Consider the following 20,634-nt stretch of genomic DNA (forward strand, 5'->3'; position numbering starts at 1 on the left):
CCAGGGACAAAAGTCGGTGTCACGCAGCAGCTTTGCAGTGGTGGCCTCCGTGGTGGTGTTGCCAGGGAGGACATCTGCCCCTGAGCCAAAAGGACCTACTACTGCCAAGATGCATTTGGTGTTTCAAGCTGTCACTGGCAGAGGTCTTGCAAAGTCTTTCTGCAGTTGTGCCCAGGGACCTTCACTCCATGGGTCCTGGGCTGGGGCTTTCACTTCAGCTGAACCTGTGTCAGTCGTGACACAAGAAAGATACCTCTTACAGCTGTGCTCTGCATCCTCCTTCGTCCTAGGGCACCACTCGGTGTCCTTCGCTCTGCTCACAGTGTTTGTCTTAGCTCAGGGATGAACCAGATTAGATCTGCTTGAGTCTTCTGAGGCCCTATCCAAGGCCTCCTGCCTGCTGCACCTACAGCACAAGAACCATTACTTTCCCTTACTGTGCAGATTGACCTAATGGGTCTGTTCATATTAATCCCTTTTAATTTCCCTAGTTGGAAGGGGACATATTCCCAGACTGGGGCAGACTGCTGGGCTCTGCCACAGCCAGTCAAAGTCACCCGCTCTTGAGTCTTTCAGCCTGAGTTTATCACACATGGTCCAACACGAGTTTCTCGGCATCTCAATGGCTGTTTCAAGTGTAGTTAACTCCAGGAATTTACGGGTAAGTGTGCCAGTGTGAGAAACATAGTTGTGGTTTTGCAATAGAAGGCGAAGGTCCCACTGTCCCAAATTAAGGAGGAGAGCTAAGAAAAACAGGACAAGAAGTGCGAAGTCAGTAAAAAGAAAAATCATGAACCTCTAGTCATGAGAGAATAAGGAAAAAAAAAAAAAAGAAAAGGAGAAATTACCAGTTGGTCAAAAAAAATGTACATATATGGCATAGAAGGGCATCGAGTAGGCTGTGAACCTGCAGTACTCAGCCAATGAGGACATGGGGGAAGTCAGGTCATAGAATCATAGAAACACGGGGTTGGAAAGGACCTACAAGATCATCTAGTCCAAATGTCCTCTTATCACCAATACTACCCACTAAGCTGCTAAATCATATAACATAGCACCTCATCCAGGTGCTTCTTGAACACCGCAAGGGACAGTGACTCCTCCACCTCCCTGGGCAGGCCGTTCCAGTGCCTGACCACTCTTTGAGAGAAAAAGTTTTTCCTGATATCTAATCTAAATCTCCCCAGGCGCAACTCATGGACATTTCCTCGAGTCCTATCATTAGTTATCTGGGAGAAAAGGCCGACCCCCTCGTCATCACAACCTCCCTTCAGGAAGCCTTGGAGTGCAAAAGTGTAGGTGTCGGGTAATAGGGAATACAAGGTTATGATAAACTTTTACTGTGCACTTCTGCTTGCAGGACGCCCGCCATTGCAATCGCGAATAAAATAGCTTTGCAGAAGATCCTGTCTGAAGAAAATTATTGAGATTTTTCTCACAGCCAGGATGCGTGGTGCCAGCCCACAGGAATCCCTCGCACAACCTACAGACTTGTCCAGGCCATAGTCTCGAGTTCCAATTGGATTTAACTCCATTCACCACAACCCTTTGGGCCCAGACACACAGCCATTTTTTTTACCCAGCAAAGCTCACGCCCATCCAAGACATGAGAAGCCAGTTTCTCCAGGAGAATGCTCTGGGAAGCAGAGTCAAAAGCTTTACTAAACCCTAGGTAAACAACATCCTCAGTCTTTCCCTCATCCACCAAGTGCATCGCATTGTCATAGAAAGAGATCAGGTTCATCAAGCAGGAGCTGCCTTTCATAAATCCATGCTGACTGATACCAATCACCTGGTTGTGCTGTATGTGTCGAATGATGGCACTCAAGATAATCTGCATCATAATGTTCCCCGGCACCAATGTAAGACTGACAGGCCTGTAGCTCCATGGGTCCTCCTTTTGGCCTTTCCTGTAGATGGGCATCACGTTTGCTAGCCGACAGTAAGCTGTGACCTCCCCTGGCAGCCAGGACTGCTGATAAATGACGGAAAGTGGCTTGGTAAGTACTTCTGCCAGCTCCTTCAATACTCTTGGGTGGGTCCCCTCTAGCCCCATAGACTTCTGTATGACTAAGCGGAGTAGCAGGTTGCTAACCATTTCCTCTTGGATTAGGAGGGCTTCATTCTGCTTTCTGTCCCTACCTACCAGCTCAGGAGGCTAGGTACCCAGAGAACAACTGGGCTTCATACTAAAGGCTGAGGCAAAGAAGGCATTAAGTACCTCTGCCTTTTCCTCATCTCTTGTCACTATGTTTCCCCCCATACAATTAAGGATGGAGATTCTCCTTAGTCCTCCTTTTGTTGCTAAGGCATTTATAAAGACATTTTTTATTCTCTTGCATGGCAGTAGCCAGACTGAGTTCCAGCTGGGCTTTGGCCCTTCTAATTTTCTCCCTGCACAGCCTCACAACATCTTTGTAGTTCTCCTGAGTGTCCTGCTCCTTCTTCCAAAGGTCATAAACTCTCTTTTCCTTACTGAGCCCTATCCAAACCTCTCTGTTCTGCCAGGCCAACCTTCTCCACTGGCTCATCTTTTGGGACATGGGAATGGCTTTTTCCTGTGCCTTTAGGATTTCCTTCTTGAAGAGTGTCCAGCCTTCCTGGACTCCTTTGCCTTTCACAACTGCCTCCTAAGGGACTCTGCCAACCAAGCTCTTTAACAGGCCAAAGTCAGCCCTCTTGAAGTCCAGGGCGGCAATTATGCTAACCCCACTCCTTACCTCTCCAAAAATCAAAAACTCTATTAATTCGTGATCGTTATGCCCAAGATGGCCTCCAACCTTCACATTCCCCCCAAGGCCTTCTCTGTTCACAATCAAAAGGTCCAGCCGGGCACGTTCCCTGGTTGGCTCACTCAGCAGCTTTGTTAGGAAGTTATCTTCCACCCACTCCAGAGACCTGCTAGACTGATTCCTCTCTGCTGTGTTGTCTTTCCAGAAGACATCTGGGAAGTTGAAGTCTCCCACCAAACTGTATTTTCAGTAACCAAGTCAGTATCAGCCAGTGTGTGAGTGGCTCTAGGACACTGGACACACTCCAGGTATTCCAGACTTTGATTCAATAACCTGCAGTGCTCTAGGACAGAAGTCACTGAGCACAAGCCAACATGTCAAAGCTCTTTTGTGTTTGTATAAAGCATTCCCATACTTCAAACTCACCTCTAGAAGAGTCCGAAACACTCCAGGCACCCACAATTGACATAAGCAATGGCAGCATTACTGCAGGCTGTTGCAAGGAGTCCCAGAAGTGCCTTTCTGTGATGATCAGCTCTGGAGAAGGCCTTGGGTTGCTTAGCTTGGATGGAATGCCAGTGGATATTGGAAAGCAAGAGAACCAAGGCCTTGCACATCTCTGGGCCCCAAGGGCAGATGCCACTCACAGACGTTGCCTGGGTGACATGTGGCAGCGATAGCTCCTGCTGAGAGGCAAAACCCCTCTCTCAACAGTAGGGATGAGGAACAAAGCCTTCATCCCATTTGGCTGATCTCACAGTGATACCCAGGCACAAAGCTGCCAGGCAGTCACCATGACTGTGGCAGTGTGCTGCTCTGTCAAGTAACTAGTAACATTTCATGAGAATTCAGCCCTAGTGCTTCTTCTGCAACTAAATGTTGCTTTTCTAACCCTGTCAGGCTTGTCATTCATACCACCTTTTCTTTGTGGTGTCTCCTTCCTAGGGAGGAATAACACCAAGCACCTGTACAGGCTGAGTAGAGGGGGAGGATCACCTCCCTTGGCGTGCTGGCAACACCCTTCCAAATGCACCCCAGGATCCCGTTGGCCTTCTTGGCTACAAGGGCACACTGCTGACTCCTGCTCAGCCTGCTGTCCACCAGGACTCCCAGGTCCTTCTTTGCAGAGCTGCTTTCCAGCAGGTCATTCCCAGCCTGTACTGGTGCTGGGGTTTATTCCACCCTAGGAAGGAGACAGGACCCTGCACTTGCCCTTGTTGAACTTCGTGGGGTTCCTCTCAGCCTATCTCTCCAGCCTGTTGAGGTCCCTCTGTGGTATCAGCCACTCCTCCCAGCTTTGTGTCATCAGCAAAGTTTGTGAGGGTGCACTCTGTTACATCATTGACTTCACTGATGAGTAAGTTGAACAACAGAGAGGAACTTTGGCATGTCCTGCAGCCCTGTACACCCTGGCAGGGCAATTCCTGCTGCAGAAATAAGTCAGCACGATGCTTAGAGAAGGCCAGTCAGTGTTTGCTTTGTCTGCTTCCAAGTGTGTTCCCCAGGAGGGACCCTGCTGCCTTCCAGGAGCTGTGAGCCCAGGAGTCCCAGGGAGACATGAAGGGAGCCTGGTGGGGGGCAGAGCAAGGGAGGCCTTGGGCTGGGCCTGTGCTGCTGAGCTGGGCCGGGCTCCTGGGCCCAAGGGGAGCTCCTGGCAAGCGGGCAGCGCTGCAGAGAGCCAGCTCTGCCCAGGAACAGCTCCTCTGCCCAGCGCAGCAGGGCTGGGGGCACTGCCTGCAGAGACAGAGTGGGTAAAGGCAGGCAGAGGTGGCAGGATGCACAGAGTTCGCTGGGGGAGAACACTTGCCAGCCCTGACCCCGGTAAGTCTCTGGCTGGAGGGCAATGCAGCCGCAGCTCTGCCCGGGGAGCTGCCCAGGGTGCTGCGGGGAGGCTGCTGCATGGGACAGCCTGCTCACAGCTCCAAAGCACCCAGTATCATTTCCCAGGCATTTTTTTTTTTTTCACAAGAATGATCAAAGAAGGGATTTTCTGCCCTCTTTTTAGTTACCTACTCTACTGGACAGGGAGGGGAATTAAGGAGACACAGAAAAGGAGCTGTCCAGCGTGAGCACATTGCTGAGACTCCTGAGCTGTTAACTTTGATGATCAGTGGGTTTGTGAGCAGCCCCAAAACTGCCTTCAGCCTCTCCTCTTCCTATCGAAAGCTACAGCATCAACTTTGCTGAACCCAGCAGGGCTTTCTGACAGGTCCTTTTCCACCTACAAAGACGCACATCCAGCTAGCCACTGTCCTGTATACAGGTAGGTTTCTGAAGGGCAAAGATTACTGCATAGAGTTTGGGGTGGTGTGAGAAAAAACCCAATAATTTTCTCGGACAGGATTTTCTGTGAAGCTATTTTATTCGTGATTGCAATGGCGAGTGTCCTGCAGGCAGGAGCGCCCAGCAAAAGTATATCATAACCCCCTATTTCCTATTACCCAACACTTGATTCCTCCCGTTTCCTCATTGGCTGAGTACAAGTTCACAAACTATTCGATGCTTATTACTATACCATATATGTAGAATTTGATTTGACCAGCTGTTAATTTCTCCTTTTCCTTTTTTATTTCCTTCTTCTCTCATGACTAGAGGGCGCGTGATTTTTTGTTTTTACTGATTCTGCACTGCTCATCCTGTTTTTCTTAGCTATCCTTGTTTTGAGAGAATGGGGCCTTTCCTTTATCTGTGTATCATACTCCCCACTTCCATGTCACTGTCATGCCTGCACAATCACTTTTGAATATGCAAGGTTAGTGGAATTTTCCACTGCAAAAACACATTCTACTGAAAAAACACAAGACTCTTTCTCACACTGCGGTTGTGAGCAGAAACAGGAAGAAGACGTGAGACAGGGAAAGAGCTCCTGGAAGTAAAAGCTTCAGGGATATGACCGAGGAATGAGTGGAAGGTAAATCAGAAATCTTGTCGGAGGGAGAATTCATCACAAAACTCCATATTTTTTCATTCAGTGCAGACCGCTTCCTCTGTGCAAGCCCCCTTGCCTCCTGTCCCGCTAAGAAAAGCCTCTGCCCTCACAGCCTTTAGAGCTGTGAGCTGCCCTGCAGGATGCAAATCTTTCCCATCGTCTGCTTGCATGATCTAGAAGCCTTGTGTAGTGGAGGAGATGCTACACGCAAGGACATGCTGTTGCGCTGGAGAAATGAATGTTAGGTGTCCTTGGCTAGAGGTGTGGTGCTGAAACCTTGCTCAGGTACCTTCAAAAGGGCTGGGCACTGAGGGATTGGCAGTGGCCTCCTCTGCTCTCAGCAGAGTCTGGCTTCTTTTCAAGTGTAATATGAATGTTATTGCCCTTGGTGCCCAAAATCTGCAAGTGCCGGGCAGCTGGGAACAAGCCCAGCCAGCTCCCTTCACTCTTCACCAAGCCACAGTGAATCCCTTTGCCTCTCAGGTCTCACAGCCATTCACTCTGAGTTAAGCAGAAAATCTCAGGATTTCTGACTTCAGAGGACACTGTTGTGGCATGATGAAGGGGATGAGGGTGTGTAGAATAAAAGTGGCCCTAAAGCACTTTTCTGCCAACTACATTCTGTAGCTCTGGGAATGCAGATGCAGACATGCCCTTCTGGGTAAGAAATGATTTCATGTGACAAAATCTGAAAATAAAACCTTGTCCTGCTGCCATGGTCCTGTACACTCAATGCACTGGGTCAGGACTGATTCCCTTGAGAGCCCGGGAGCAGAGGCCCTTGCTCCTCATTGCACACTGAACCTTAAAAAATGAAGCTCATGTCATGGAGCTGAATGAAAGATTCCAGTAGAGAAAGAAAAAGCATGGCAGTATGGCTGGGGGAATGGCATAGGTTTCACTCAGAAAAGCCTGTCCTAACATATCATTGTCTTTCCCTTCCTGTGCAGATCCCCACACCTAGAGGCAGCACATGTCCAACAGCAGCTCCATCACCGAGTTCCTCCTGCTGGCATTCGCAGACACGCGGGAGCTGCAGCTCCTGCACTTCGCGCTCTTCCTGGCCATCTACCTGGCTGCCCTCCTGGGCAACAGCCTCATCCTCACCGCCGTAGCCTGCGACCACCGCCTCCACACCCCCATGTACTTCTTCCTCCTCAACCTCGCCCTCCTCGACCTGGGCTGCATCTCCACCACTCTCCCCAAAGCCATGGCCAATTCCCTCTGGGACACCAGGGCCATCTCCTATCAAGGATGTGCTGCACAGGTCTTTCTGATTGTGTTCTTGTTTTCAGCAGAGTATTCTCTTCTCACCATCATGGCCTACGACCGCTACGTTGCCATCTGCAAGCCCCTGCACTATGGGAGCCTCCTGGGCAGCAGAGCTTGTGCCCAGATGGCAGCAGCTGCCTGGGGCAGTGGGGTTCTCTATGCTCTGCTGCACACTGCCAATACATTTTCCCTGCCCCTCTGCCAAGGCAATGCTATTGACCAGTTCTTCTGTGAAATCCCCCAGATCCTCAAGCTCTCCTGCACTAACTCCTACTTCAGGGAAGCTGGGCTTCTCACATTCAGTAGTGTTCTGTTCTTGGGGTGTTTTGCTTCCATTGTGCTCTCCTATTTGCAGATCTTTAGGGCCGTGCTGAGGATGCCCTCTGAGCAGGGCCAGCACAAAGCCTTTTCCACGTGCCTCCCTCACCTGTTTGTGGTCTTTCTGTTTCTCAGCACTGGCATGTTTGCCTACCTGAAGCCCCCCTCCCTCTCCTCTCCATCCCTGGATCTGGTGGTGGCAGTTCTGTACTCAGTGGTGCCCCCGATATTCAATCCTTTCATCTACAGCATGAGAAACAAGGAGCTCAAGTGTGCTATCAGGAAAGTGATTACATGGATTTTTCTTAAGATTGATACATTTCTCCTCTTTCTCCACAAGTGACTTCCTTTGTTTTCCCTTGGAGGCTTGGTACTTACTTTCATTACCATGATGTTATATTTATCTTCAGTGTCATTTCCATGTATTACTTTTGTAGAAAGAAGTATTTTATTCACCCCACTTCTCCCGAGGTATGAAATTGCTATTTTTTTTTCTCTGGACATTTTTTGTCTACCTGGATGCCAGTACTCTCTCTTAGCATCTGCTTAATAAAATGGAATCTCCCCAGTGCACTGCCTGAAATCCTGTCTCTTCTTTCAAAGATGTTGCCAATAACATGGCTGAGCAGTGTGGTGGTTTCACATCGATGGGCAGCTGAAGCCCTCCACACTGCTCTTTCACCCCCCTCTAAAGGAAAAGCTGGAGAAAAAAGAGTGGAAAAGGACTCCAGGGTTGATTTAAGGGAGAGGCAGGTGACTGATACATTTCAGTCATGGTCTTAACAGACTTTGTAGAGAGATTCAGGTAAGTTATTGAGCATTACTAACAGACGAGAGCAGTGAGAAACTAAAGGCCTAAAAACACCTTCACCCCAATCCACCGTCTTCTACCTCCTCCCCCCAGTGGTGCAGCGGAACGGGGAATGGGGGCTGCAGTCAGTCTCTAACACTTTGTGTCTGCCGCTCCTTCATGGTCACCCTCTGCCCCTGCTCCAGTCTGGGGTCCCTCCCATGGATGCCATCCTTCCCGAACTGATCCCCCCAGGCCCCCAGCTCCTGCGTGGGCTCCTCTCCATGGGATACAGTCCAGCCTGGAGTCTGCTCCGGCAGGGGTCCTCCATGGGCCACAGCCTCCTCCAGGCCACATCCACCTGTTCCACCGGGGGCTTCTCCACGGGCTGCAGCGTGGAGATCTGCTCCATGTGGGACCCATGGGCTGCAGGGGGACAGCCTGCTCCACCAGGGGCCTGTCCACAGGCCGCAGGGGAACTTCTGCTCTGGTGCATGGAGCACCTCCTGCCCTCCTTCTGCACTGACCTTGGTGTCTGTACCAAGGACTGCTTCTCACTACATTTTCTCACTCCTCTCTCCCAGCTGCAGCTTCAGAGCAGGTTTCTTTCCCCCTTCCTTAAATCTGTTCTCACAGAGGCCAACCCAGCATCGCCCATTGGCTCGGCTCTGGCCAGCAATGGGTCACTTCTGGAGCCATCTGTAAGTGGCTCTTATTTAACATGGGGCAGCTTCTGGACTCTGCTCACAGGGTCCAGCCCTAGATCCCCTCTGCTACCAAAACAGTGACATGTAAGCCCAATACAAGCTGCTGCACCTCAGAAGGCCTGTAACTCCATGCGTTTGGGAGACAAAAAGCTCATCACCATCATATGAGCTGTGAGATATCAAGGGTAGGATTTAGGAGTAACCTGTTGGTGTCTGATGACAGTGAAAGTGGTGAATGGCCACTGAGGTACATCCCCGCGTCTGTCCCACATCGGGCAGGGCAGAGGACATCCTCTAGGAGAGTCATGTGGAGCTGCCTGGGAAGCTCAGGGGTTCTCCCTAGGGAGCATGTCCCAGGGGTGGGCAGTGCCTGGAGCCCTACAGAGTGAGAGCTTGCCCAAGGTGGAGTCACCCATAGGAACAGTGCCAAATTTTGATGTCCCCAGGCAAACAAGAACTCAGTGCCTGTGGGATTCAGTGAGGGACCAGCATGCTCAAAGAAGGAAGGCTGGAGAGGGGTTCCTCTCATCCTCAGGGAAGTCCAGCTGCCTGGATCTATAAAATACCTGGAAACCCCTAGAGTCCTTGGAAATATTCCCTAGTCTTCCTGAGCATCTGCCACAGATATTGAATCCAGAGTGAGAGTTTAGCAGCAGTGATCCCAATACAGATAGGTCTACTTCCCACCGTGTGCAGCACAGCCAGTGTGCCGTCACCTCTTGGGCACCACAGCATGCTTGGTCTGCTCATAGCACCACCAGCTCAGGGCCACATGGGGAGCATGGGGAGGTGGCCAGGAAGAGCTGGAGAGGAGAGAGGAGGCATGAGGAGAGATCAGATGGGAGCTGACCTTGTCTAGAAGTTGCCTCAAATACTGGTGTTCATCTCATCCAAGACAAGGTCTGGACATATCCATTAGTCCCTAAACCTAAATGCTACTCCACACCCTGACAGGAATCCACTACTCTAATGTTTGACCACAATATCCCTTGAAGCCAAACTTAGTCCATAGCCTTTTTCCATTACCCTTACACTCTTGCTCGCCCTGATCCCTGCCCTTAACACTAGCATTAAAATGCTCTAGTTAACCCTAGTCTTCTTGCAGACCTAAACAAAACCCTAAACCACCGAGCTTGACCATACCCTAACCACAGACCTGACACCACAAGCAGAACACCAAACACTTCCACTAGATTTTGCTTCATCTCTAACCCAGAAAAGTGAGCTCTAGTCACTAATGCCATACATGAACAACTAACACCCAAAGCCCCCATTCCTGTGCATTAACCTCCTCACCTTCAGCCCCTCTCCTGACCCTTAACTTTAGGCGCTTACCCCCTTGGCGCAGGGCAGGAGCCGTGAGGTTGCTGTGCAGTCACATGGCATTCAAAGATGAATATGAGGGGCCATGGATCTGATCAGCTCGTCAAACACAAGGACGAGATGGGTGGGAATGCTCTGATGAGCTCAGCTCTGCCTCAGGATCCCCTGCCCCAGCAGGAGGAATGTGACTGTGGCAGTGACTGTGAGGTCACTTCTGTCTCTGCAGGTGATAGGGCAGCAGCAGGAACATGTCACGGAAAGGGACTGTGAGGTCATTTCTGTCTGAAGTAGCTGACAGGTCACCCTTGGCTTCTCCCTGGGACCTGCACTTTTTGGTTGGCATCTGCCAGTGGCCCTGCTAGGCCAGCAGAAGGCACCTGGTTGGCATGCTGACTGTGGGATCCCCTCTGCCTCCATACCCAGGAGGACCCAGGCAGAAAGAAGGCCCGCATATGGGTTGTGCTGTCCCTTCTGCTTGAGTCCATGACTGGACAGCAGGAGGCACATGGCTTGGTTGTGTCCAGCCAAGAAGCTGCAAGGCCAGCAGCAAGCCCATGGCTTGGAAGATGCTGGTGAGGTGACTTCTGTCTGCTGGGCTGACAGGCCGCAAGGAGCCTGATGGGTTGGGATGCCTACTTCAGGAGTGGTTTCCACACTTATTGAGCTTTCTTTGGAAGTAGGAAATAGCAGGAGAGAAAAAATTGCCACAAAGTGCACCTTGGAAGGGTGGCACTGGCCATGAGGAGGAAGAAATATCTAGGGGAATAACTGGTCTTGCTGCTAGAGACTGAGGCAAAGAAGGCATTAAGTGCCTCAGCCTTTACCTCATCTCTTGTCACCAGGTTTCCCCCCACATCCAATAAAATATGATGATTCTCCTTAATCCTCCTTTATTAAAGTATTTATATAAACAGTTTTTATTGTCTTTGACAGTAATAGACAGATTGAGCTCCAGCTGGGCTTTGGCCCTTCTAACTTTGACCTGCACAGCCCCATAAAGTTCAGGACACAGCTCCAGACAAACTGACAGCATGCATGAGAAGGAAGCACAGAAAATGCGGAACCTGGCAGCCTCCCATCCCCTACCCTTCTGTGACTCTGTGCTGCAGTTCCATTCAACTCATTACTCCTGTATTATCCAAACTTTCCTGCAATTCCTGATGCTGCCATCTTGTCAGAGAGAGCACAATCACGTGAAGGCTAAACTGTCTGCCTGCAGACATGAACAGCTGACAGAATGGAGTGTCATTGGGGGGGAACCTTGAGAAACTGCAGGATTTTGCCTACAGAATCCTCTCGACATTTACAAGGAGAAGAGCTTAATCCTGCACCAGAGGAAGAGGAACCCCACACATGAGGGCAGACTGAGACCCTGCTGAGTGAACAGTGCCCAAGAGGAGGAGGGCCTGGAACACCACGACGGATGCCATACGAGCAGTGGTGCCGCTCACCAGGAACCAGGCCAGCTTCAAACAGAGCTGCCTTAAGAGGAGCATTGCACCAAGAAAATCTGAGTTATCAGACTCAGCTGAGATCCAGTAAGACACCACACGGACAAGGGTCTAGAGCCAGCAGGGAAAGATGTGCAAGTGTGGGAGTCCTTTGAACAGCCAGGTGTAGACAGGATAGAGGGCTGTGGCAAGGCTGAAAGTCACAACAGGACCCAGGTCTTTGTGTCCATGGCTATGGCTGTTGTCTCTGCCACTGAGGCCTATGAGGAGACAGCTTATCGTTAAAGCACCAGGGCCTCATTGCCTCCTCACCACCACCCATGAACCAGGCAGGGGTCGTACCATTCTCCTGCACTTGGCCATGCACATCCCCATCTCCTACTGCCCCAGGAAGAGCCCTGAGCAGTGTGTGACAGAAACAGATCTCCCTTCCTGGGTGCCAGGGGACAAGGTCTGTTCCTTTGCTTTGGTGAAACACATCCAGGTTGTCTACACATCAGTGTCACCTTTACACTGCCTTTGTCTCCTTGTTCTCACTGCCTCCTCCAATGTTCTGCTCTAACGAGCTCCAAGGGAGGCTGTGTCAGTGCTGGCCCTCAGGGAGACACTGCAGGAAACTTGCCTCTGACTTGGACTTCTTGAGAGATTTCTTCAATTGTCTCTCAGTGCCTGAGGTTCGTGGGCCCATCACCAAAACCCCCAGAGGGGTGATTCCAATGCCTTGGGCTGGGCCTCTGGTGCTGAGCTGGGCCGGGCTCCTGGGACAGAGAGAGCTCCTGGCAAGAGGGCCCTGGTGCAGAGAGACAGCTCTGCCCAGGAGCAGCTCCTCTGCACAGCGCAGCAGGGCTGGGGGCTCTGACTGCAGGCACCCAGGCAGAAAGTGATTCCAGGCAGCCTGGAGGGTGTGGGCAGAGGAGAGCTCAGTGCAGGAGAAACCTTCACAGCTCTGCACATGGTAAGTGTCCGGCTGCAGGACAGTGCAGGAGAGGTTCCTGGAAGGGGCTCCTGGATCCGGGATGTATCTGCCTGGCCAGGAGCTGCCAGGATGTCTCTTGTGGCTCGTGCTGTGTGGAGGAGAAGGTGCTGCAGAGCAGCCTTGGGCAGAGGAAGGGGAGGGCAGGGGCTGCCTGCAAAGAGAAGGCACTTTCTGCAGTCTCTGCCTGCATTTTCCTGCTCTAATTCTTGTGCAGGCTCTGTGTTAACAGAGTTGTAGGGATTGCACAGGTGAAGGAACTTCCTATTGCATAGAACTGAGACATAAACAGGTTAGTGATGAACCTGAGAATATCCCTTCCCTTCTCTCTGCTTACACACTGCACCAGGGCTTTTCTGAGCTGTTCTTTAGGACCTGCAGACAGGGAGATGTCCCTGGGAGGTGTCTGCAGAGCAGAGCTGGGCACACAGCGGATGGGATGGTGTCTGTGAGCATGGACAGGAGGAGACGTGGGGACAGAGAAAGAGCTGCTGGCAGGGACAGCTGCAGGCAGCAGGGACATGGGCAGGTAATGAAAGGGAGCTGCTCTCTCCCTGCCATCCCCTGAAGTGCAGGCGCCTTCCTTGCAGCAGCCCCTGGTCTCCTCTCCTCACCAGCACAGCTTCTGTCATGGCATGTATAATCTGTGGAGCTGAGAATACGGGGTGTCTGAAGCCTAAATCTCTGTGTAAGTAGACACATTTGCTGCAGGCCCCCTCCACCTTCCTCCATGGAAGAAGGCATAGAATCACAGAATCATAGAATATCCCGAGTTGGAAGGGACCCACAAGGATCATCGAGTCGAGCTCCTGGCTCCACAGAGGTCTTACCCCAAAATTCCTACCATATGACAAGGAGCATATTCCAAACGCTTCTTAGACTCCAGAGCTCTTTTCCCTCTGCTGCCTGTGCTGGCCAGGTGGCACAGGGGTGTGAGGACAGGTTCTACCTCACCGACAACGCAGCCTCGGCACCGGGTTGGGTCCGCCCTGCCTGCCCATGCCTGCTTCTCTCCCTTGCCCAGCGTGGCAGCTGCTGGTGCCTGATTCTGACAGGGAATGCTGTGCATGGAGGGTGAAGCAGGAGGAAATGCTTCCTGTTCTCTCCGGCCAGACACAGGCAGTCTGTGAGCTGATTTCATCTCTCAGGGTGAGGAATAGAGAAGACTCACATGGAGTCACACAGCCAAACACCCCTCACTCAACAGAGGGATCCCCTTCCCTGGAACCCTCCTCCAAGTACATGGCTCTGTTGGCACCTTTGCGTACCACTGCTCTGGAGCAGAGGTGGCCCATCTGGGCCGCTGCTGGGCAGACGCATTTGCTGTGTACAGGACACTCAGCCAGCACAGAGCAGGGCTCCAGCCAGGGAGAGACAAAATGGTCTTCTAGAAAGAAAGGCGATGTGAAGGCTGCATTGAAGAATCAAATGGCTATAGCTCAGAGCAATTTTCCCTAACACTCTATATTTTTTCTTCTTTGGCAGTGTCCCTGATGAAGGCCAGCAAATGCCCAACAGCAGCTCTGTGAGCGAGTTCCTCCTGCTGGCATTCGCAGACACGCGGGAGCTGCAGCTCCTGCACTTCGCGCTCTTCCTGGCCATCTACCTGGCTGCCCTCCTGGGCAACGGCCTCATCCTCACAGCTGTAGCCTGCGACCACCGCCTCCACACCCCCATGTACTTCTTCCTCCTCAACCTCGCCCTCCTCGACCTGGGCTGCATCTCCACCACTCTCCCCAAAGCCATGGCCAATTCCCTCTGGGACACCAGGGCCATCTCCTATGCAGGATGTGCTGCACAGGTGTTTGCATTTCTCTTCTTGATATCAGCAGAGTTTTTTCTTCTCACTGTCATGTCCTATGACCGCTACGTTGCCATCTGCAAACCCCTGCACTACGGGAGCCTCCTGGGCAGCAGAGCTTGTGCCCAGATGGCAGCAGCTGCCTGGGGCAGTGGCTTTCTCCATGGTATCCTGCACACGGCCAGTACATTTTCCCTGCCCCTCTGCCAAGGCAATGCTGTGGACCAGTTCTTCTGTGAAGTTCCACAGATCCTCAAGCTCTCCTGCTCAGATGCCTACCTCAGGGAAGTTGGGTTTATTGCATTTAGCTTTTGTTTAGGTGCTGGTTGCTTTGTTTTCATTGTGGTGTCCTATATGCAGATATTTAGGGCAGTGCTGAGGATGCCCTCTGAGCAGGGCCTGCACAAAGCCTTTTCCACGTGCCTCCCTCACCTGGCTGTGGTCTCCCTGTTTATCAGCACTATCGTGTTTGCTGGCATGAAGCCCCCCTCCATCTCCTCCGTATACCTGGACTTTGTGGTGGCAGTTCTGTACTCTGTGGTGCCTCCAGCACTGAACCCACTCATCTACAGCATGAGGAACCAGGAGCTCAAGCATGCACTGAAGAAGCTGTTTCAGTTGTCTTCCAGAAGCAATTAGCTGCTGCTCTGCTGCTGCAATGGGAAAAACTCACCAAAAAAACACGGTGTGAGGCACAGCCTTTCAGTGCCAGGTACCAGGTCCACAAATGCTGGCCCCAAACTGTGAGAAGCAAAGTAATAATGTTACGTACAGAAGGAGAGAAGATGGATCCTGAGGATACAGGGCTGCAGGCACCTGTGAGCAGTACGGACACTGACCTGCGGTCTCAATGCTCTTAGGGTAGGGAATAGGAGAAAGAGGCCAGTGCCTGTCCTGTGCCACCTCCCCTCCAGCCCTGCCCTCCTACAGGTGGAGTATTTCTCCCTTACTCGGGCACCAGCAGCGCTTTGCCTCCTCCTCCTCCACAGGGAGATGAGCCACAGGCCTGGCTGTGTGTGAGGGAGCAGCAGACCTGAGCAGAAAAAAAGCCAGTTTCATGGCACCGGGGCATCTGAATGGTCCAGCCCCTGCGGTTGGGTCTGTTCTCCGCAGCAAAGAGCTGTCACCAAGCCCCAGGTCTGTGGTTGCTCCTGCAGCTCTGAGGACCACTCCAAGGGCATCACAGTAACGATGGTCAGGACCTATGAGGGTCAGCCTGCCCATGGATCGCAACAGGAGGTTGGTAGGATTCCATAGTACACAAGGACACAGACACCTCGTTGCTCCGTTTTCATGAATGTCTTTATTACAAATTGCTACAAAACCCTACCTGTAAAGCAACTACATAGTGCAAGAAACTACTAAGTTACCACTAGGAAAGCAAATATGGGCTTGTGATGCTTTCCCTAAATCTGCACCAATAAATACTATTTGAGCTGCTACTGGTACGACACTCATGAATCCACTTGGTGGAGGGCACAAGGCAGGGCACCTTCCCCTTCTTTCTTTGGGGCCAGTCATGATAGCTCTTGAGTATTGTGAACATCGTTGGGTAACCCTAATGACATGCCTCCAGACTCTGTTTCTGGCTTTTTCCAAGGGTAAACAACTAAAGAAAAGGGTACCGGAGGGCTGTTGGCATAACTGCCTTGAATACAGAGAACGTCAAATAGTTGTCTACCTTGCCTGGTCTCGCACAGGACCCTTCTGTTGTGGGGTTGCTGAGAGCCAAAGAAGAGCAGGTGCCGATGGCTGCCACAACGGTGCACCGGCAGCAATAGCGCACTGACCTCCAAGTCCTCCAAGCTCAAGAGCTGTGTATTCCTGTGAGCAAAAAGTCAGACAAAGGGGGCAGGAGACCTGCTTGGATGATCAAGGAGATCCTGGAGTGACTTAAATGAAAGAAGAAAGCATACATAATGTGGAAAAGGGGACAAGCCACTTGGGAAGAATATAGGGACAATGTCTGAGGATGCAGGGAAGTGACAGGGAAGTCCAAGGCCCATTAGAAGTTAAATCTTGCAAGAGGTGTCAAGGACAACAAAAAGGGCTTTTTCAAATATATCAAGAGCTGAAGGAAGACGAAGGAAAATATGGGCCCACTGGTTAACGAGGAGGGTGCCCTGGTGACAAAGGATACAGAGAAGGCAGAATTACTGAATGCCTTCTTTGCTTCAGCCTTCACTGCTAAGACCAGCCCTCTGGAATCTCTGAGCTTCGGGACAAGGGAGGAGAGCTGGAGAAACGAGGACTTTCCCTTGGTTGAAGAGGATCAGGTCAGAGATCTCTTAGGCAAACTTGACACCCACAAATCCATGGACCTCGATGGGATACATCCATGAGTGCTGAGGGAGCTGGCAGATGTTACTGCTGGCCCACTCTCCGTCATCTTTGAAAGGGCATGGAGAACAGGAGAGGTGCCTGAAGACTGGAAGAAAGCTCATGTCATGCCAGTCTTCAACAAGCGCAAGAAGGCCCCAGGCAACTACAGGCCGGTCAGCCTCACCTCCATCCCTTGAAAGGCGATGGAACAGCTCATCCTGCAGGTCATCTCCAGCATGTGGAGGAGAAGGTGATCAGGAGTAGTCAGCATGGGTTCACCAAGGGAAACCATGCTTCACCAACTTGATAGCCTTCTGTGATGGAATGACTAGCTGAGTGGGTGAGGGAGAGCAGTGGATGTTGTGTACTTTGACTTCAGCAAGGCTTTCAGCACTGTCTCCCATAACATCCTCACAGGCCAGCTCAGGAAGTGTGGGATGGATGAGTGGACAGAGAGGCGGATTGTGAGCTGGTTGGATGGCAGAGGTCAGAGGATTGTGTTTAGTGGAACAGAGTCTAGTTGGAGGCCTGGAGCCAGCAGTGTCCCCCAGAGATCTACACTGGGTCCAGTCCTGTTCAACTTATTTGTCAATGACCTGGATGATGGAATAGAGTGCACCCTCAGCAAATGTAAAGATGTGCTGTGTTTCAGGTCAAAGTGCTCCGTTTTGAGTCAGAGCTCACCTTTTTTTTCTTTTCTTTTTTTTTTTTTTTAACCCAAAGACCTCATGTACAGGTGCTGATAAGGTCTTGGTAGATAACCAAATAAAGGAACCAGCAGGTAGTCATTTTCTGTTTCATTTTCTGTGACTCTTGTTTCTCATAATTTCTCTTCAGGTACAGCAGTGCTTGTGGGATGAAGAGCCCAGCTGCAATGCGGAGGAAAAGCCCTGGTGGCCCTTGGGGCTGCCCCATTTTGCCCTGGCAGGCACTCCCTCTCTGTGAGTCGAGGTATTGCTGGCATTTGTAATCCCTGCTCAACTTTGTCCTTGGGGTTACATCGTGAACGAATTCATCCTCAAAAGAAGGCTCTGCCCCATGAGCACCCGGTGTCCAGCTGGTTTGGAGATACTGCCAAAGAGTTCTCAGAAACACTGACAAGCATTGCAGAGTGATAGGTTCACTGAGACTGGAGGGGACGTCCAAAGCCCATCTAGCCCAACCCACTAGCCAAGCATGGACACCTAAACCAGGCAGCCCAGGCCCATTTCCAGCTGTTCTTTGGGTATCTCCAGTGATGGGGACTCCGGTACTTTTTAGGAAACATGATCCAGTGCTTGGTATTGCTCACAGTAAAAGTGTTTTCCTGTGTGGAATGTCATGTATTCTCATGTCTTGTCCTGTCATGGAGACTGCTGAGATTGTCAGAGGAAAATACCTGATAGCGAATCCATGTCTCATAGCCACGTCATAGCAGCAGTCATAGCAGCAGACAGAGACGGGACTGAGGGACTCAATGTTTTCTCTGTATTAGTCTGTACCAAAAAGTTCTCCTAGGCCTATGTATTCAGTAAAAGAGTTCAAGGATGAGAAGAGAATGTACTGAGAGGAAGGCCATGAAAAGCCACCAGGACAAGGGCCAGTTTCTGTCCCTGCAGGGGACTGACCCTGGGCAAGGCCCAGCTTGGGAAGCAGCCCTGTCAGACGTTCTTGGTGGGCAGTGAGCTGGGCAGGAGGCAGCCGTGTGCCCTGGCAGCACAGGAGGGAAGGCTGAGGGGCACCTCACTGCAGCCTGCCAGGAGCTGCAGGGATGTCAGGAAGAGCCCAGGGCCAGGCTCTGCCCTGCAGCCACGAGCCCTGCCTGCCCTTCTCCTGCCATGCTGCATGCGGTAGCTGCAGCAGAGGGGACCCCCAACCAGCCCCTGCATGGGGCTCTGCCACCCGCCTCACCCCAGCCCTCTCCAGTGCCCTCCTTGCTGCTCTCTGATGCACGCCAGGACCTCCCAGTGCATGCCGGCCAGCACATCTGCTGAGGGCCAGTGCAGCTGCTGCAAGGACAGGGAGCTCAGCATGGCCCTGCCCTGGGCCTCCCTCTCCCCTTGCCCTCGGCCCAGGCTTGTCTCTGCTTGCAGGAGCGCTCTTGGCATGCGCTTCCTGGCCTCCCCTTGCCTGCGCACAGCTGCTGCCCACTCAGGCTGCTGGCACAAACGTGTCCTCACAAGCAGCACCACCCCTTGGGCTGCTTCTCTTGGCCTCCCCAACCCCACTGCATAGACTCCTTGTCTCTGCTGGGCCACCTCTTAAACACCCAAATACATCCCTTGGCTGTCAGCTCCCTCTCCCCTGCCCTGTGGGGTGACAGACCCAGAGTGGGACATGCTACCTGTATTTGATATAGTTCTTGTGTATTTGCACTGGTGATGGCACAAAAAGACAGCTCCTTCAGCAATCATGTACATCCTTCTTCATGTTAGGACACAACTCAATGTCCTTCACTCTGCTTTATCTCATGGATGAACTAGATCAGTTCTCCTTGATTATTCTGAGGCACAATGCAATGCTTTTTGCCTTCTGTCCCTACAGCACAATATGTGTGACTTTCTCTTACTCTGCGCATTGACCTGACGGGTCATTTCACATTTTTCACTTTCAAAACCTTAGTTTTTTTTTCCAAAGTGGGGCAAGCTGATGGGTTCTGGCTCAGCCATTTGAAGCATGCTATACTTGAGTTTTTCATCCTGAGTTTGCTAAAGATGACCCAGGAAGGTAAATGAATGTTCAAGTATCTAGTTTGAATAAGGGAGAGTATCATGAGTTTCCAATGGCCATTCCAAATCTAGGTCAATCCCAGGAACCCACTGAAGAAGAGGTTTGTCTTTGAAGGGGTTTCCTGTGCTGGGCTGGGCTGGAGTTAGAGGGACAAAGACCACTGCTGGCAGTGGAGGTGTTATGGGAACTCCACCTGGCTCCACCTGATTTTCCCAAAGGGCTCCGGTCTCCTGCAAGTCTTTTCTGACATCTGCCGGTCCAGGGAGGTGCCACAAACACAAGGGGGCCACAGGAGGTTTTCCCTGGTTGCTTATGGTCAGACAGCAAAGCTCTGCCTGAATACCCAGTAATTTTTTTAGTACTTAACTAATAAAGCAACTACTCACCAGCTCAAATGATTCAATCCCTTCTGCTAAATGTCTCACATGAAGTGTAGTTTCTATCATGAAGAAATGCTAATTTCCATGATCTATATTCATCGCAGGAGAAGAAATACTGATGATCTCCTTTACTTGCACTGTCATCGTTTTGTCTATCATGGTGTGCTCCCTCATCTTCCAGGCTCAAAACCCACCTTGATTACACAGACAGTGCTGAATGTCCCCTTTCCAGCTGCCTGTCTGGACCTATGCACTTCCCATCGTTCTCCTGGTTTGCCCTCCCCTTACTCTTTGATCATTCAGACCGCTCTCACCAACCTAGTTTCTGCTTTGAGTTTCAGTGAGTTCAAGGTCGCCCATCTATCAGCAGTCTGTCTAATGGTTTCCGTAGCAAGAAACTCATCGTTTATCATTGAATTAGTATGATATGGATTAATATTAACACTACTATTTAAAATTTCCTATTAATCAGTGTAAAATACATCATGTACAGTCATCTTTCTGGGAATGTAAACATCACTGGAGGCAACAAAATGAGGAACTTGAGCTTTGTTTGTTTTGAAAATTGCAGCATGATTTCCTGTTGTTTGTTTTTAAATAGGAAAAACCCTGCTTTTCCTATCTAAGCAGGGCTTCAAAGGAGAAACCCTAGACCAATATCTATAGGAGAATGATGCTCTAAACAGAAATGCAACAAAATTCAGCCTTTGAAATGAGGAAAGATTTCTAATAGATGCTCTTTGAAATCTTCCTCCTTAACTACACCATGAAAGCTCTCCAATTAGCTCTACAAGTCTTGAAGAAAACTTTGGGAGAGATATGGCTCCTTAGGAGTTTCTGCATTTTAGTGAGTTCCATGGTGTATTTTGGTGCCGAGTCTATGAAGCACAGGTACTGAGAGGAGAATGATGCAATTGCTTAAGAAAG

General features: G+C 51.0%; 1 protein-coding gene across 1 annotated transcript; it reads left to right on the top strand.

The window, feature by feature from the left end:
• The first annotated feature begins 6,619 nt into the window (after nucleotides 1-6,619).
• On the top strand, nucleotides 6,620-7,594 carry LOC136787178 (olfactory receptor 14A16-like). The gene has a single exon (XM_066984311.1). It carries the CDS (start codon nucleotides 6,635-6,637, stop codon nucleotides 7,592-7,594), a length of 960 nt encoding a protein of 319 aa, XP_066840412.1. The 5' UTR covers nucleotides 6,620-6,634.
• Nucleotides 7,595-20,634: the final 13,040 nt, after the last annotated feature.

The sequence above is a fragment of the Anser cygnoides genome, chromosome 28 (genome assembly GCF_040182565.1).
Source record: "Anser cygnoides isolate HZ-2024a breed goose chromosome 28, Taihu_goose_T2T_genome, whole genome shotgun sequence".
Taxonomy (NCBI): Eukaryota; Metazoa; Chordata; class Aves; order Anseriformes; family Anatidae; genus Anser; species Anser cygnoides.